Genomic DNA, 19,467 nt, shown 5'->3' on the forward strand with positions numbered 1-19,467 from the left:
AGGACCTCTAAAATGAAAGTTGCCTAATGTCAACAATCCACTATTACATTGAGAAACATGCATGTAAAAATATCAGGAACTAAGGGTATTTGTGATAGACTGTGATAGTTTGGGAAGACTTTTATGTATACCGGCTTCCCATCTGTCCTGCCTGTTTGCCCAAAGTGAGTTAGGCTCTGGTTAATTTCTGACAGATCACAATGGCACAAGGATTAAGATCACCAACCCTGTGTAAATACACAAAAGTATGTCTAGGCAGCTTAATCATAAAAATGACCTGATACTGCCACCCATTTTCCCCTAAAATGTGTGTGATGCTCAGAAAATTACTTTGGATCTTTTTCTGATAAGTCTATAATTCTACCTTGTAAATGATTGTTAAATGCGTGCGATACCTGTTGACAGCACTAACAGCCCTCAATGTGATCCAGTCTATCCAGTCACTAAAAGCATTGGAGACCATTTCAAGCAAATTATTCACAGATCCACCTTTTTAATGATCGAACAGTACAACTAGATTGCACAATGTATGGCCACCACAAAAATGCAACTAGCAGCATGGACTGGGTCTAACCAATGCCATGTACAGATGACAACACGCACAATGTATCGTTTTTTTACTCTGCACTACTTAATAGTGTTCAACTTCCTTGTCATTTTCACAGTCAAGCCTTTACACATACTTGTTGTTTAGTCTCCCAACCAAGAAGAAATTGGATAGGAGCAATTGTTTCAACATCAAAGCTAAATATTTTGGTTTGCATTCCAATGAAAACTTCGTATGACCTTCAGAACATCTTTCTGGCTTCTACACAAACAAAAAGCTATTTGGTGAAGGGATACATTGTACTTAAGAGACACTGGAATTCTGACTCAGAGCTGTATGACTGATAGAGAGGAAACAAGCACAAACCTGTACCTATTGTAGGGCACATCTACATTCAATCTGACCAAACTAAGAATAACATTACTTAAATTACAGTAATTAAAAAAAACTTAAGAAGAGGAGATGAGTAAATTAAAAATAAATTGCTAAAAATAGCAACATCTACTCTTATCAATTAACCCTCTGCATCAACAAATATGTTGGTATACATGTATATAGAGTTAAGGAGACAGGTGTTTGCTGAATACACAGGTTTAGATCTCATTTTTATACTTTATTCATGCCTTAGGTTGAACTAAAGAAGATGAGTGAAAAAGGGAAAATATTCTATTATTATCGAGGTAAGGAAGAAAAAAATATATATATTCTCACCGGTTGCAAATAGTCACTTGGGTTTATAGTTAAGGATTCATTCTGTTCTGTGTTTTTCTGGGTAACTGTATCTTCTCTCTTCCTTTCTTTCTGGCCAGCTTCATCTCCATCATACTCATCAGGGCTCTGCATAAATAAAAACAAACATTTTAAAGGAGGAAATTAATTGTGCGAACTGGATTTAACTAAAATTAACGTAAATACAATTGTACAGCAGTAATCTAGAACAAGTTATCATTTGTTAACAAAAGCTTTGTTATAAATTAAGTAAGTTGATATCAAAACTGCAATAAAGTATTTAATAGATAACTCCACCATTAGATGATCCTTATTAGTTGCTTCCTGCATAAAATAAAAATCTCAGGTAATAATGCAGGGAGAATCACAGACCTGTATGCAAACTGCTTGGATCACTGTATATGGTTGCCCTAGGCAACTTGAAGAAACTTTTGCAGTCAGAAGATATATGTCAGTTATTTTAAAAAAATTGTCATGTAAGTGTTGTTTTGGCAAAAGTGTATACTAAATGGCTTAACTCAGCCAATTAAATATAAACTGGGTATTGCACACGAGCAGAAAATAGTAAATGATTTAAAGCACACTAAGTCCGCTCATCAATAGTTGAATACTAAAGGCAAATAAATAGTGATTAATAGACGCTTACTAAGGTAAACGACAAATCGCTAGTAATCCATACAGTTTCTTTTCAGTGTACACTGATTAGAGGTTACAAAGCAGTTGTTAGCATCCAAATTATGTATAAAAGTCGAAGAATGTGGGGTGATTTTAATAAATAACCTCTAGATCAAAACAGCCGTCACCTTTACAGTTTATTTCATGACTCGGCAATCAAAATTTGTAGAATATATTAATCCAATTCAAAATGAAACAGTGCGTATCAAAGATATCATCTTGAGAATAGACTAGAATATATTGTTGTAAAGCATTTCATACATCAGATCTTACTAATTCTTTAGATGCAGTGGAAAACTTGCAATGACAGTCTCCAAAGGAACACAATTCTTGCGCTATCATAGGTAGCGGAGACTTAGCTTCAATACAAATAGATTCCACACTTAGGTGTATGTCGAGTCAGGTTCAGTGTTTAATGAAGATCATCACTGCTCCACACATACTCGCACAGCTTATTCTAAGCAATCCCTGGAAGTATATTGCACCATGCCTGCTGTCTCATTAAGGATCCTGCACGGTTCCAGATAGAGTGTTGCAGCTTGTTGCCAGGTTACTCAATGTAACGGTCAGTGCCAACAGAGGTACAGAGATGATGGTGATTCACCATCTCTACAGTAAACCGAATGCATGAGATGGTAGTTCTTGAATAATAATGATATTGCCGATACAAATCTAATTATATTCCCAACATGTTTCATTATAGTAGAGTATAACTATAAAGTCTAGATTGTGTCTGAAATAAATAGGTTAGACAAACACACCTTTGCAAGCAGATACATTGGTAGGAAGGCTTAGATTCAAAAATTATTTATAGCCAAAAAGAATCAGAGACCTTTATTAACCATATTATCTGCAGAATGTACATCAAATGTATAATAGAATGTAAAATAAAATAAAATCTATTATCAATCAATGAGGTGTGTTCTTAATAATCATAATTACATAAGATGATATAAATAAAAAGTATTACTACATAAATATATGTGCAAATGAAAAATCATAATAAATCAAAATAACATGCATGAAAACAATTAACTGCTTATTATATTATATTTTTATGCTTTCCTCATCAATTATTAACAAAGTAATTACAAGAACTTTTACAGTCAATATATCCCAAACATTTGTTAGTTGATATTTTAATTCTATGTTTTTTTCTACTATTATCTCCATATACATTTTATCCTTCATTCTTTATTTTTAATAATTCAATAATATATATTTTTATATAAACATAATCCAACATATTTAATAGATAAATTGGCTTCTCATATTAGATCATTCAAGTCTACAGTTCCATTTAACCATTGGGGGACAGACATTCTAATTCATGGATCAAAAAGGATTCTTATCTGCAGAGCTGTCTGTAATGATCCCCACATCTTTCAGTTGTTTCAATCTATTCTATCCCATAAACTTTCAAATGAGATGGGTCCGAGTCATGAACAGTTTCACAGTGTCTAGAGTAGACACACTATGATTTCTAAAGTTTTTTTACAATATTTATTTTATGTGCCACAAATCTATTCTATAGTTTTCTTGTGGTTCTGCCTTTGTATTGTAACAGACCACTATACTGTAGAAGATAGATGACAAATTCTGTATTCCAATTAATAAAACGCTTAATTTTTATGTATTCTATTCTTATTTGAAGCGGCCTTCTTAAAGATCACTACTGGATTTTCAGGTAGATGCAATTTTAGAAGGTTATCTTGGTTTAGAATGCAATAGTTTTTCTTAATAATATTTCTAATTTCATAGGAGCGTCTATTAAGTTTAGTGATAAAGGACATTTTATTACCAGAAACTTCCACATTCTTCTTTGAGGTAAGTAATGTTTCCCTATTCTTTTCTTCCACCTGTTCAAAAGCCTTCACAAGAAGATGGGTAGGAAAATCTCTCTCTCTAAAAGTCGCTAACATTTTTGGCCTTGTAAATGACGTTTCACTAGCATACATTGACTCTTGGTTCTTGGATTCATTATCCAAGGTTTATGTCCACTTTTATAGTGAAGATCGCTACAGGAATCCACTTTTTTGTGGAATGTAGAGGTGGTTATTTGTGTGCCCTGGACTGATAGGGCCAGATACAGAAAACAATGTAGGTTTTGTGGCAACAGTAAGTGAATTTGAGATTAGAAGGATTAGTATTAAGGTATTACAAATTCCTGTGCTGACAAATAATCCCCATCCCAAATGAAAATAAGATCATCTATGGAGCAGCCATAGTAAACCAGATTTGCAGCCTAATCACTATCCCAGGTGTATTGGGATTCAACCCTCCCCACGTAAAGATTACCGTATTTCCCCATGTATAAGGCGCTCCCATGTATAAGACGCACCTTAATTTTGGCCCCGAAATTTGAAAAAAAAAAATATTACGGTAGCTGTCAAAAAAGGCAGGGAGAGTGTAATGGCGGGCTGCTCTGTGCCTCCGTCCCCCGCCTGCTGGATCCCCGATGCCACTCACTGCCTGTCCCCCACCTGCTGGATCCCCGCTGCCACTCTGCCTATCCCCCACCTGCTGGATCCCCGTTGCCACACTCTGCCTCTCCCCCTCCTCCTGGATCCCCGCTGCCATTCTCTGCCTGTCCCCCGCCTGCTGGATCCCCGCTGCCACTCTCTGCCTGTCCCCCGCCTGCTGGATCCCCGCTGCCACTCTCTGCCTGTCCCCCGCCTGCTGGATCCCCCCCTCGATCCCCCCTGCTGCCCCTGTAACGCTGCCTCGCTCCCCCTCGATCCCTCCGCTGCCCCTGTAACACTGCCCCGCTCCCCCTTGATCCCCCCCGCTGCCCCCCCTGCATCCCCGCTACCCCTGTATAAGACGCACCCAGGTTTTAGACCCAAAATTTGTGGGGAAAAAGGTGCGTCCTATACATGGGGAAATACGGTACTTCACTTTTCAACAAAATGCAGTAAGAACATTTGCACTGAAGTGCCAAATGGCACAGGTGTTTGAATATGCAAAGGGGGTAGCAAGGGATGCAAACTATCATTTTACTATGTACTGTCCATGAGCAGTACATATTTCATTTTTAGCATTGTGCACAGAAATCCTTGGTTATGTAGGGGACACCTGTTAAGGATTACCTAAGAGAGGAGTGATCTAATCAATCAATTTGAGTCCTTAAAACAAATTAAACATTTTGCAGAAGTGTATGAACAACATCAACCACTTCATCCTAACAAATAGCTAAGAGGGAAGGTGCTTCTTCCTTTTGCACTGTAAAAACTCAGAGCTTGTGTGATTGGCTTACTAGTTCACTAATCACCCAAAGTTTAGCACAGGCTATAGATTGGTGGATTAATACACAGGAAGATTCTCAGGGATGTTTTATATATGAGAATATAATTTTTGAGGTTAGTTATCAATTAAAGTAGGCTACAACTAGGGTAAAACCCCTGTCATTCACCAAGATTTAAAACAACTATTAAAATATATAATCAGCCGTGCAGTGTAATTTTTACGAAATGAATTTTCCGAAACCATCTGTAAATAAAATAATTATCAATTTTAAAATTTATTGTCAATTTTATAGCTTAATGCCCATCCTTCCACACTCAGAATACCTCTTTTGCCCTGTCTCACAGAGCTGGATTTAGAGAAACATCCATTATGAGATGGGCCAACTAAATGGTATTAGGGTCATTCACACTTTGTTTTGCAGGCTGTGAAAGTGGGCTTCTCATTCTATGTAAAATGTGCTGCTATCATAATCACACCTACCATAATTTTTGTGGAGGAGGGTACACGAGACCAAACAATGATCAATGTGACCTGAAGCTTGAGCAAGCCACAAAATACACCTCAAACTTTTTTTCCATTGCCAAACTAGGTAAAACATTTATAGAAATCCATAAAATTTCTCTAAATTTCTAGTCAAAACAGCAGGACACATGGGAGCTATAATACCAATGTTTATGCATCACTTCAGTGCTCACTAAGACCTGCCGGGCCTGAAAAAGCAGTGGGAGACAGTTGGCAGTGTGCATACTGTGAGAGCATAAAACAATGAATAGTTATTAAAAGTACAAATATATGTGTGATCTACCTTAAAAATCTATAACTACAGGTATGAGAACTACGCCCTTGACATAAGAATCGAAGAAAAAACAAGTGTTTCCCATGAAACAGAGACTAAAATAGGATGCAAGACTAAATACAACGTCTGATAGACATTACACAGTAGTGGACAAAGCATACTGCTTTATATGTACTTATTGTTGCAAAGAAATATTTGCTGAGCTAAATAGATTTCCTTAAATGTACTTGTTTTTAACCAGTTCATGCTCGAGCTTAAGTATAATAAAAGGAAGAGTCTGGGAAGTCCCTCAGAGCAGATTATGAAACTACAACTACTTGTCTGTGTTTCATTTCATCCTCTCCGGTTGAAATTTTGCTGCTGAAAGGAAATCAGGTTATCAGAGATTGTTAATAGGGGCACCAAACCTTGGTACCTCCACAATACTAAGTAGTATTATTCCTACTATGAATTTAAACCAATTTATGCGAGAGAAGACAATCCCTTAAAAACATCAAGGGTTCTCTATATGTTACCAACAGCTACACCGAAAGTAACCATTTTTATTTTTTCAAATTACTGGAATACTTCTAGAACACTATAATAAATGTGCAAATACATGTAAAGAGCTTAAAAAGCAAACATTATATAAATGGTAACAATGCTATAATTTTTGATTAGAAGTGGTGAATTATGATAATGAAAAGATATTTGTACATATGCATCCATACAGGATGATCGAAGGTTTAATTTCATAATTTAGAATAAAAATGTGTTTTAGAAATGGAATCCTGATTCAGTCCATCAGTTACTTACAAAACACAAAGGGGTTCTTTTGTTTAATGGACTGGAACAGAATAATTACACATTAAAACAAGAGATTGTTTCCCTTTAGTCTAAATGGCAGCCTTTGCTCTGTGAAGATGTAGTAACCCTACTGCAGTTTCTCAAGTCATTGACATGTTAGGTCACATGGGATATGCATTTTGCTGGGAACCTAACAGCAAGCTAAAAAGTCTATTCATTTTGCCAAAGCAAACTTCAACCAGCACATTATTTCCTCAAGCTCTACATGATTAAACAATGACTAATATCTGAAAAAAACAGCTATTATACAAGTACAAAATGCAAGCATGAATATCATTTGTATAATAATAATTACATGTGTATGTGCAAATGGCTCAGCTAGTATAAACTAATCTTTAAATGCAAAATACTTATGTGGAAAGGCATTGATGTATTCCACACAAATACTTAGTAAGGTATATACTTATTGCTATAGGATCAATCTGCAAATAAAGTAAAGAACCGAGTTCACAAACGCCTCTTGAGGAATTAATTGCAGTATATTATTGTCAAGAAAATAAATTGCATGTCATGCCATATAACTTGGGTTTATGAAATTTTCATAGAATTTTTATTTTAGGCCAGAAAAATGTCTGCCACTTGTATAATAGAGTCATAGAGACACACCGTAAAATAAGAGGTAATTCAATGAAATTGATGTTCTAACAAAACTTTATTTAGGAACTTCACCTTAGCAGAATGAACAAATCAGGATTTCTACTACTTATTTCTTCATCTCTCAACATCTATCTCAAAACACCACCAGGTACTTTAGTGATAGACCCAGATTTCTGCATACTGGATGCTCTCAGTCTCTAAACTAATAATAATGAACCCAAATACATCCACAGGGACATCACCAGCCAAATTACCATTTATTAATATACTGGGCAATGATGGCTATTTAATATCCTGGGCAATGATGGCTATTTAATATCCTGGGCAATGTTTTGTGGATTATATACTGATCAGTAGTGACCGTATATAAAAACTGGCATTACTGGCTGCATTATATACGGAAGTCTCTGTTCTATGTGTTTCTGTCTGTGCGTCCCATGTACGTGGGGCATGGAAGAGGTGGGGGACAGGAAGCCCTAATTTTATATGCTTTATAACACTATTTAGTAAATGTCAAAGATATATTAAGTGCTGTCATTTAATAAGTCTTTGTATGAGAAGAACCTGTAAAACTGATGTGGAAACATTGTGGTGTCAAATATACCACTATTGTAAAACAAAGCTCATACATCCAAAGTTCACACAGAAATTTTGTCATATAAAACAATAAATGTAAGAATACAGACTACTAATTCGCTAGGAAATAGTGAAATCACTGAGGCATGAGACAGAAATGTCACATATGTGTCTGCTGTAACAGATAAAATAGTGAAAATATAAAATATAACCCATGTTCACAAGTTTGTAATTCAATAGCCTTTCTGCAAACATGCAGTTAAATACATGTGCTTTGACACTAACAGAAAAAATATAAAATTAGACTACCTGAGAATAAATGTATCACAAACTTTATGTTCTATGTTAAAATGCAAAGCATGTGGTAGTCATATACAGAGGATTTTATGAAGTGAAAAAAAAGCATTCCTTGCATATCTATTGGAAGAATGTTCTTCAGATTTGGTGGTTAAGCAGTATCCTTATAAGGGCAAAGCTTTGTACTCTTAGTAAGCAATATTGTTCTCATCTGCGTCAAGGGGATATTTTGGAATTGCAGGCTGTTTCAGTTAAGTTTTATTATAAAACATACAAGAAATGAAAAATAATTTTGAAATCCAATCAATACATTACTGAATTAAAATGCTAATAAAACAAGAATATAAAGTGCTTAATTTCTGCGTGACAAATATCCTTGAACTTGCTTTTATTATCTGCTTCTATCTTCACCCAATTCACCATAGAAAGTTAATTCATGCAAGAACAGAGACACGCATTACAAGCATACCATACCAAGTTTGTAGTTCTTTACATGTGTTGCAAATTTATTATAGTGGGAAGGTAGGCTACTGGGTGGGGACAATTGAGTCATTTTGCTGTGAGTGGCATGGCCAAAATGACGCGATTCACAAATCGCATCATTGAGGCTCCCATCCTGACCACTTCACTAGGAAATAGGTAGATGCGAGAGAATTACCTGCTCTGCCAGCAGTCTGGGAGACCTACCTGAAATTTGGGAGTCTCCCAGACATTCCGGGAGAGTGGGCAAATATGATTAAAAGTTAAGATATGCTTCCCATCCTGCCTCTCAATCTTATTCCTTACTTCCTCACTATGTCTGGTGTCCCAAAATACACGCAAAAACTCATTACACGCATTCTCAGTGCCAAATTGCTCTTTTTTTGGAAAAATCCAGAGCTGGCCCTAGTGCACTTATTAATCACATATGGCATGTTCACCACATAGAATACATCACAAGCATACTCTGCCACACCCCTGTCCAATTTAACTGTGTATGGATTCCTTGGACTGAGTTCCATGAGTCCCCCTCTCCCCTTGCATTCTAAGTCCCTTAGCTCTCCATCACTCACTCGGATTGCCTCAAGCTGTCAGTTCGATTACCTAATCTACCTTGCAAATAGTGACTTACCTCCCTCCCTCCCTCTCTTCCCTTTCTCAATCTCAACTCTTTTCACTCTTCCCCTTTGAAAATTTGCCTTGTGGTATTTAGTGTGCATTATTTGACACCTAGTATTGCTCTTGATTGCATTGTTATGTATAACTTTCCTCCAATTTCTTTGTTTGAAAAACCCAATAAAACTATTAACTTTATTTATTTTTTTAATGAATTAAGATACACTATGTACTACATGGAAATGGTACAATGTTTGTTGTCAATAAAAAGTTTGAATAACAGAAATCAATTATTTATTCAAATATCCTTTATTTAGCCAACTATTAAAGGAACATCGCCTGGGATTAACAGTGGACCACACACACAATAAATTACCAGTTTATTAGGCACGCCTTCCATTCCCATGCACTTTGCTCATTTGATGCTGTCAATGATTGAGCAGCAGACAATGCTATTTAAATCAGAAAGGCAAACATTATGTATTGAGGGTGCAATTGAGGCAGAATAGGCAGGACAAAAGATGTATGACACAGCAGGGCAGTGGGTCGAGCAGGTACAAGGTTTTTTGTCACCCTAGGCAAAGCTTCAGCCTACCACCCCCCTTCCCCCCAATTACCCACTTCCCAGGCTCCAACACAAAAGGACTTTTGCAAAATAAAAATATTAAGTCTTGCCTCCTTTGGGTTGCCAAGAAGTAGCATTTGGAGTCACTGCAGTCTCAACTGCAAACAGAATGACACATGATCCCAAATGCATCCACCACGGCTGCACCTTACCAATGATTATTATACTGCGCAATGGTGTCTAATTTATATGTACTGTGCAATATAGACTGTAGTATTATTATTATTATTATTATTATTATTATTAGTATTAAATTGTAATTAAGGCTGTATTATTAAGTAGTGCTCTACAATGAGTGTCATCCCTAGACAGCATCTATGACTTCCTGCTGAACCGCGTCCTTTTTCACTCTGTCTCCATGGCACACATGCTCACAACCTTCTCAGGGCGTCACTCAGCACCTGCATCTCATCCTACTTCCCGTTCAGACAGGACAGCATCAGTTCCTTTCCCCTCTGAGCACCCTCCAAATTGCAACAATTTAGGCAGCTACCTAATGCTGGTAGTACCTAGCAGAGGGTGCCAAAAACAAAAGAATGAATTTATGAGAATCCATAACATGATTGAGGTCTTTCCATGTGTGTCACTCATTTATCAAGAAAGGCCTACAACGAAAATAGCACCCAAGCAATGACTAGCCTTTGGCCAGAAACAGACAGATGATAAAAGGGGTTGACACCTTAATAGACTGGCTGCTGCCAGTCTACTAACAGCTAGGTAACAGAAAAGGTGCATATGATGCATATTAGGATAAACAACTCTTCAAACCTTGACAACCATTGGCAGTTGAAAATCCATTCCTATCACTTTAGCAATAAACATGGTGGTGTGGATGCAGTGGGCTAAAGAACAAACACTGGATCACTGCAGAATAATTGTCTTGCCTTTGTCAAATGCTTTGATGTTTCATACCGATGCGCTCATATGGCTTAAACCACAAATGTACTTAGACCCATCATCCCGCTCGCCAGCAAAGCAGGCTGTGAGAAATAATTAAATAAAATAATTGCCTCATGATACTGCCTCATCAGTCTAATTTCTTGAGCCATCACTATCAGCAGTTTAAATCGATTTTTTGATTTGGTGTGGATACTTACAAATAATAACTGTTTTTTTCGGGATCATATAAAAAAAAAAGATGTCCGACAAAGTGAACTGCTTGAATCAGGTGAAATGATTGCTTAAGAAACTGTCTTTAAACTCTTCACAACTAAATACAGAAGACATCATAAAATACTGTGTTGCTAACACTGCGTTGCTAACACTGCTTGATATTTTAAAATCCTTCGTTTTTAGGGTTTCTTAAAGAGTTTCCATATTTCTTTGAAACTTTCAATTGATATCAATAATATATCTAATTTTAGTACATAGTTTGACTGTCATCACTGTACTCTAGTTGAGATTGTGGCTTCTGATTGGTCCTCCTGCTCACCTCCCACCTCGATCCTCTACAGCCATTTTAAAGTGACATAGGTGGAAGTGCGGTTTTACAATTTGCAGCTCTAGTAGGAGTATCTTTTATATGCTTAGCAAAATGGATGCACATCCTATTACAGTAATATATGGATATTTATCAATTATCACTAATGCCGCTTTCATATTACAGGCATTGTCGGTTAGCGAACACTTTACCACTCCCAATCTTCTCTAGGACTCAATATATTTTACTGATATAGTTTGTAGTATGCTTGCTCTCTCGTTTAAATGTGTCTGTAATAACTAAAATATCTCGGGATCTACCTCACTAGATTCTACGATCAGCTGTACGTGGCAAACTTCCCCTCTTTATTTACAGCCATTAAGACTGACCTTTTAAAGTGGGCCAAACTCATTATCTCCTGGACGGGCAGAATAAACTCCCTTAAAATGAACATCCTTCCTCTGCTTTTATACCCGTTTCAGACCTTACCCCTCAAAGTCCCCGCTAACTCCTTTAAGCTCCTTCAACAAATGGCTACCAAATTTGTCTGGTCTGCTAGAAAGCCCAGAATTCGTATGCAGACTCTTCACAAATCTATTCAAGAAGGAGGTCTGGGTGTTCCCCACTTTCTCAAATATTATCGTGCTACTCATCTCACCCAGTGTGTACTCCTTCATTCTCCTCCAGGACAGCGAGTGTAGGTCGATATTGAATCCGCTCTCACAGATACTACCTCGCCCTCCTTGCTTCTTTGGCTTAAACCCCAACATCGGCCTCCTTCCTCACGTCTCCCCCATCCACTAGCATTCTCACTTGCTTCCTGGACTCATACAGTCTCCTTATATAATTAAGCTCCTAACTCATGGCGCATGACTCCTCTTTGGAATAATCCCGCCTTTCCTCCTGGACTCCGCCCGATTCAATTTTTCTACTGGATGCGATGTGGCATCAACTTCCTCTCAGACATCATACCGCTGCAAATCTTTCCCTCTTTTACTGATATCCAAACGCGTATTCGTATCCCTCCGTCCTGCTTCTTTTAATACCTACAACTTCGACATTTGTATAACTCCATCCGACGTACAGTTACTGATATACACCTAACTTCTCCTTTGGTCTCGTTTTGTGATCTTTGCTCCTCTTCTCAGGGCTTGATTTCCACATTCTATCGCCTTATGGCAAAATATAATTGCCCCACAAGCTCAAATGGGAGGAGGACATGGGGGAGTCACTCCCTCCTGGGGAATGGGTTAAGATTCGCCTGAATCTCTCAAAGACCTCTATTTGCATTAAGATAAGCGAAAACAGTCGCAAGATCTTTTACCATTGGTATTTGGTGCCTCACCATCTTCACATGATATATCCAGGCTCCTCATCGCTATGCTGGCGTCAATGAGGTCAGGAGAGCACCCTGTCTCATATATGGTGGCACTGTCCAAAACTACTCCCTTTCTGGAAGTCGGTCCATCGGTTAATTTCCAATGTCACTCAGATTTCTCTTCCCCCATCTTTGTCGTATTCCTTACTACCTCGTTCTATTCCCAAGATATCAAAATCAACTCAGAAACTTATCACACATATACTTAGTGCTGCTAGATGCCAAATTGCTCTATTTTGGAAAAATCTGAGTCCTCCCTCTCTGCCATCGGTTATCAACCACATTTGGCAAGTTTATCATATGGAGTATATGACTAGCATTCTCCGCCACACTCCTGTCCAATTCGATAAGGTCTAGAGTCCTTGGACTGAGCATCACGGAGCCTCCTCCCCTCTTCCATTTTAAGGCCTTTGAGCCCTAACTACCAATCTTTAACCTTGTCATGATTCACCATCTTCTTCCTACTTTTCTTTCCTTCACTTTGGCTAGTGATTTCTTCTGTCCCTCTTACTCCTATTCTTTCCTCTCTCTCTTTCCCCTCCCTCCAGCTCTTGTTAAATTTACTTTTGTATTTTCATATCGATAATAATACGCTGCTTATTTTACGTGAAAACTTCATTGCAGTTTTGTTTCACCTGTATTGCCTGTTTCCCTCATTGTCTGTAGTGTAAAACTCAATAAAATATATTTAAAATTTTTTTTTAAAAAAATGTGTCTGTAATAAAAAAAAAAAAAACAGAGCTGAGGTGTTATCAAATGTATTATTCCTTCTTCTCCCACATTTGTCCGTACTGATTATTTCTTGGACATATTAAATTACCCTTAAATATTCTACCCCTGCTGGGCAAACAGCGTGATGGTCTTGGTAATTTAAAAGCTTCCTACCAATATGTGCTTTCAGTTATTGACAATTGCCTACGAGAAAAACATATTGCCCTTGCAAAAACTTGCCATCTTTTTTTTTAACTTCAGGTGTCCTATTGTCTACAAATGAAGATATTGAAAGTTGTTTGCATTATTTGGTTAATTCAGAAGCTGATTCGGCAAATATTTGTGATGCTGGTGTTGTACAATACAGAAGCAGCAGGACATCTGATTCAAGAAGAACATTGGAAACTTACCATGATCTACCTTCTTACTTACAGCCATAAGAGTTTTTTTTGTATATATGACACATTACACCAAGGTTATATTTCATAATGCTTGTAGTATTTGAAAATGCATATTTAATTTGGCACTTTCTGCAAGTCATATTCCCCCTCATAACTTGTAGTGTGAAAATGCTTCTATATTTTAGAAGTTGGTTGCACAATTTTGCTGAGGGTGAAGAAAGAAAATATAATATAATGACTAACTTGAATGTATTAACATTAAGTTACATTATGTGAACATTTCGTGATGGGTGCAGGGAAGTTGCCTCCTCACACTTAAAGGGCTGCAAGTGTGTCTCTCTAACCTCCAAAAGTGCTCCACTTTACCCTTTATCTTAGTAATAAGTAGAGATGGTCACTGACCCCCGTGTTTTGGTTTTGGATTCGGTTTTGGATCTGGATTACCGTCGTGTTTTGGTTTTGGTTTTGCAAAACCGCCATTGCGTGTTTTGGTTTTGGTTTTGGTTTTGTTTGGTTTTGTTTTGCAATTTGTTATAAAAATTACATTTATTGGTGCTAAAATAACATAATTTAGGTATTATTTTGTAGCTACATTATTATTAACCTCAGTAACACTAATTTCCAGTCATTTTTTATTCAATTTTGAACACCTCCTATGTCACAATATGATTTTCATACACTTGAAAAGAAAAATTGCTGCAGTTCTTGCCAGTGATAACAAAAAGGCCATTGTCATGCCTGGGCATAAGACCAAAAATCCACCTCTTAAGTGTGGAATTATTTTTACACGAATCCTGGCAAGAGTTGTCTATCCATTTGTAACATTTTGAAAGCCACACTCAGTAGAGGTAGGGACCTTAACCATCTGGGATCCTCATCCATGTTTCGTCATTTTTCAGCGAGTTATTGGCAAACTGTTGGGAAAATCAGAAACTTTGGTTAAAAAAAAATTAACAACAAGCATTCCAGCATAATCTACCTCCCTTCTCTCATCTACATCCCAGCACCTGCAATCTTCCCCCCCAACAATTGGCAAGTAAACAATCCTCTGCAAGAGGAAGCAAGAATGAAACCTGTCACCCAGTCGCAAAGCGGATCACAGACGCCCTGGGTACTATGCTAGCGTTAGATCTGTGTCCAATGTCCACTATTAATACAGTTGGTTTAAGACATTTAATTGAGGTGTTATGTCCCTGTTAGCAAATGTCATCACTATACCATTTTACTAGAAAAGCTTATTCTCTCCTGTACCGGAAAGTTCCTAAAAATGTCATTATTGGGTGACAAAATGGTATTCTACCCACTGTACACTTAACCACAGATATGTGTACAAGCGGAACTGGGCAAACAAAAGATTATATGACTGTGAAAGCCCACTGGGTTGGTCTTTCGCCTTCCCCAGCATGGACAGCAGCAGCATGTACCCAGGTGCATCACATTTTTGAGAAGTAGGCTACTCTGTGTATCAGCAGCTTCACTAAGAGGCATACAGCTGACAAACTGTTCCAAAAACTAAGGGATGTCATTGAAAGATGGCTAATCCTGCTTGGAGTCTCCTGAGGATATGTCATTTCTGATTACGACCCCAATATTGGTCCAGCATTACAGCGGGGCTGAATTCCATCACATTTCCTGTTTTGCACACACTATCAACTTGGTGTTACAGAACTTTTGAAAAATGACATGCAGGAGATGCTGTTTGTGTCCATAAACATTTAGGGTCAATTTGTGGTTTCTGCAACAGCATGTAGGAGAATACAGCAGCTGCAAGAAGACTAGCATTTGAGGGGAATATACTTTAGTCCAGCGAAGTAGTTACCTGTGAAGAAAGTGCAGACACAGTTAGCTTGAGTCAAGTGATTGCCTTAATAATAGATTTTGAAAAGGTGCTACATAAAATTATAGTGTGCAATAAAACAAAGTAAATGTGCTAACTATATTTTAATTGTAGATGAAATACTTAATTTTCTTTGCAAGGATCCCAGACTTATCAACATCTTGTTGGGACGTCTTCTCCTTCAGTTTCTCTGGCAACTGCTTGTAATAAAAGAAATTGCTTTCCCAAGACACCCAGTGATGATGCAGATGAGTCCGCTAAACATTTTGATATTTGCTGTGCTGTAAAAGAATTGCCCAAAAACCGTGACAGCTCTGCCCTAAAATCAACTAGTCATTCCCTTTGGAAGGCCATTATCAGCAATTACATCATACTACACAGACTTCTATGATATTGGGATGAATTAGTATTGTTGGAGGAAGATTATCACTAAACCCTGCCACCTCTCCAGTTTCGCAATGAGCTATGGTACAATAAAATGTAACTGCAGATTTAGACCAAGACTGTCAGCCCTATTATTTCTATTTCAGCAATTACAATTAGCAATGGAGCAATGGAGCTCTTCTCTTTGGGTGTTACCTATATAACGCAGCACAATTTGCCTGCAAATTCTACAGACAAGCCTGCTTGTCTTCCTCTCCATCAATGACTCTTAGCAATTGAGCACTCGTCTTTGGGTGTATATTACACCCAAACATTATTAGTGAAAATTATGAAAAATACAGTTTAATCCCTGATAGGCCCTCCACCATCCTTTGCATGTTAATAGTAGGATTGGTTGGAATTATGGTCAAGGTCACACATTTTTTTGACAAATCCTTCAAACCAGCCCAGATGTCAAACTGTTGTGGTCTGCCCCCTGCGTCATCCCTGCTTGTGTTTGGAAAGTGCATATTGGTGCCAGAACCTCACATGCCAGAACTGCTCCCACTGGTGCCACACTGCTGCAGGACTTACACAATCAACCGCATCCTCATCGTCGGATACCCAAATCTCCCCCACATCCTCTTCTAAAGACAAAGTGTCATCCTCACTTGGTGTATCACCGGCTACACTCGGGCTGTTCAGGCACACATCAGCAGAACTGCTGAAAGGGCCCTTCTTTATGGGTAGACTAACAGAATGGTCACGATTAGACATCCCACTGTTGGATGGACTCTCCACAGGGATTGTTGTCATTTGTGAATCAGAGCAAATATTCTCCTGTAATGCCTCACTGTTATCTTGCAGCTCGGCTTTGACGCGTAACAGTAGTTGTGCACCAATTGTAGGCTGGGTAACTTTTTGGGATCTGCCACTAATAGCCAAAGGTGAAGGCCTCATTCTCTCTTTGCCACTGCGTGTGTAGAATGGCATGCTTGCAATTTTTTTTTTATCGTCACTTAACTTTTGCTCAGTTACACTTCTTTTTCGCTTCAATACAGTAAAATTTTTTTGGGTTTTTGTTTTTTGCACTAATTTGAAAACACTCTGTTGTTTGACATCGCCTTGGCCAGATGACGTACTGGGAACACTAACATCAGGACTGGTGACAGAACCTGGTTGCTCATTTAGATCATATGTGGACTGCTTTGAATCCATTCTGAGCGCAAACCACTGGGGAGTGCTAAAAATTATTGAGTAGATACTGCTGACAGATATGACTTTTGACAGCCAGAAATATTAATGCACAATTAGGGAGGACACCCCAAAAACACTGAGGAGTGCTAAAAATTATTGAGTAGATACTGCTGACAGATATGACTTTTGACAGCCAGAAATATTAATGCACAATTATGGGGGACACCCCAAAAACACTGAGGTGTGCTACAAATTATTGAGTAGATACTGCTGACAGATATGACTTTTGACAGCCAGAAATATTAATGCACAATTAGGGAGGACACCCCAAAAACACTGAGGAGTGCTAAAAATTATTGAGTAGATACTGCTGACAGATATGACTTTTGACAGCCAGAAATATTAATGCACAATTAGGGAGGACACCCCAAAAACACTGAGGAGTGCTAAAAATTATTGAGTAGATACTGCTGACAGATATGACTTTTGACAGCCAGAAATATTAATGCACAATTATGGGGGACACCCCAAAAACACTGAGGTGTGCTACAAATTATTGAGTAGATACTGCTGACAGATATGACTTTTGACAGCCAGAAATATTAATGCACAATTAGGGAGGACACCCCAAAAACACTGAGGAGTGCTAAAAATTATTGAGTAGATACTGCTGACAGATATGACTTTTGACAGCCAGAAATATTAATGCACAATTATGGGGGACACCCCAAAAACACTGAGGTGTGCTACAAATTATTGAGTAGATACTGCTGACAGATATGACTTTTGACAGCCAGAAATATTAATGCACAATTATGGGGGACACCCCAAAAGCGCTGGGGAGTGCCAAATATGAAGAAAAAATAATAAACCTCTATCCTCCTCTCTGCACTAGCGATTTTGGTTAGAGCAATTGCAAGAACAATATGGTATTCTCTGTCCCTGCTCTAATTAGCCTATGACTACACCCTGCTCTCTCCCTCTGTCAAATGGCGATGGATTGCTGTGGAGGCGTGTATTTATAAAGTTGAAGTATCGCGAGAACCGAGTCCCGAGATCCGACGACGTCACAATGACGTTCGGCCTCGATTTGGATTCGGAATGGGCGGGAGAGTACCGAGCTGCTCAGCTCGGTACTCGGATACCCAAAGTTCGGGTGGGTTCGGTTCTCGGAGAACCGGACCCGCCCATCTCTAGTAATAAGCTAAAACAATATATTTAAGCAAAAGTAGATATCTATCTACTATAACATATCACCATGCTGTATTGGCTAATATGTAGGTCTGGGCCAAATACAAATGTTTGTCCTTTATGACGAGCTGAAGTTAGTCCAATATTTAGATTCAGATTTTTCTGGGTATGTAGTATGATCTAGTTACTTGTGTATCTTAGTATCTAGATACTATTACTAGATAATTGGATATCTAAAATATAGATATATAGGGGCATATTTAACAAATAGTGATGGTGCACTATCATGCATGTAATCCACGGCCCTCCCGGTCGCAATTTAACAAGTTTCGGGAAAAAAAAAATAATTCTGGAAACTTGTCATGTTAATGTACGTCAGCTGAAGCTGGCGTACATCATCATAAATTAAAAATTTCAGTGCTGTCAGCTCTGCTCCGAAGAGCAGAGCTGGACAGCGCATGTGTGGAGGGATCACATGATCCCTCCCTGTCACTCACCGCTCTCTCATTGCAGAGACAGAGTGGAGATGTTTATGCGCATGTGTAGTTCTTCAAACTGCACATGCGCAATTGATGTATGAAGAGGAGCGAAGAAGACCTGGAGGAGATCCGGAGACAGTGCATTCCGAAGAGGCGGGGTAAGTATGTGGTTTTTTTTATCACAGGAACAGCAGTTTATCGGAACTGCTGTTTCTGTGTTCTGTTTTTCATAAATTTAAGAAATAGTTCAATCCTTATCAATGTGATAAGGATTGAAAACTATTTTTCACTTTATGAGAAGATTGATAAATGTGTCCCTTAAACCGCTAGTTCACATATGAAAAAGAGTAAATGGAAAGTAGAATAAATGTATTTGTTAACTTAAAATATATTATTTTCTAAAAACAACCATTTTAAAAAAAAGTTTTACATACAACAATTTAAAAGCTGCGCTACCACCT

The 19,467-nt window shown here is 38.0% G+C and overlaps 1 protein-coding gene across 2 annotated transcripts in view; it reads right to left on the reverse strand.

Annotated features, from left to right (window-relative positions):
* Positions 1 to 19,467, reverse strand: part of PAWR (pro-apoptotic WT1 regulator) — a 98,729-nt gene that overhangs the window by 29,794 nt on the left and 49,468 nt on the right. For both annotated transcript variants that reach the window (XM_075209589.1, XM_075209590.1), the window contains exon 3: positions 1,259 to 1,384. In XM_075209589.1, the coding sequence (XP_075065690.1) occupies positions 1,259 to 1,384 (126 nt within the window). The remainder of the gene's footprint in view (positions 1 to 1,258; positions 1,385 to 19,467) is intronic.

The sequence above is a fragment of the Mixophyes fleayi genome, chromosome 4 (assembly GCF_038048845.1).
Source record: "Mixophyes fleayi isolate aMixFle1 chromosome 4, aMixFle1.hap1, whole genome shotgun sequence".
Classification (NCBI taxonomy): Eukaryota; Metazoa; Chordata; class Amphibia; order Anura; family Limnodynastidae; genus Mixophyes; species Mixophyes fleayi.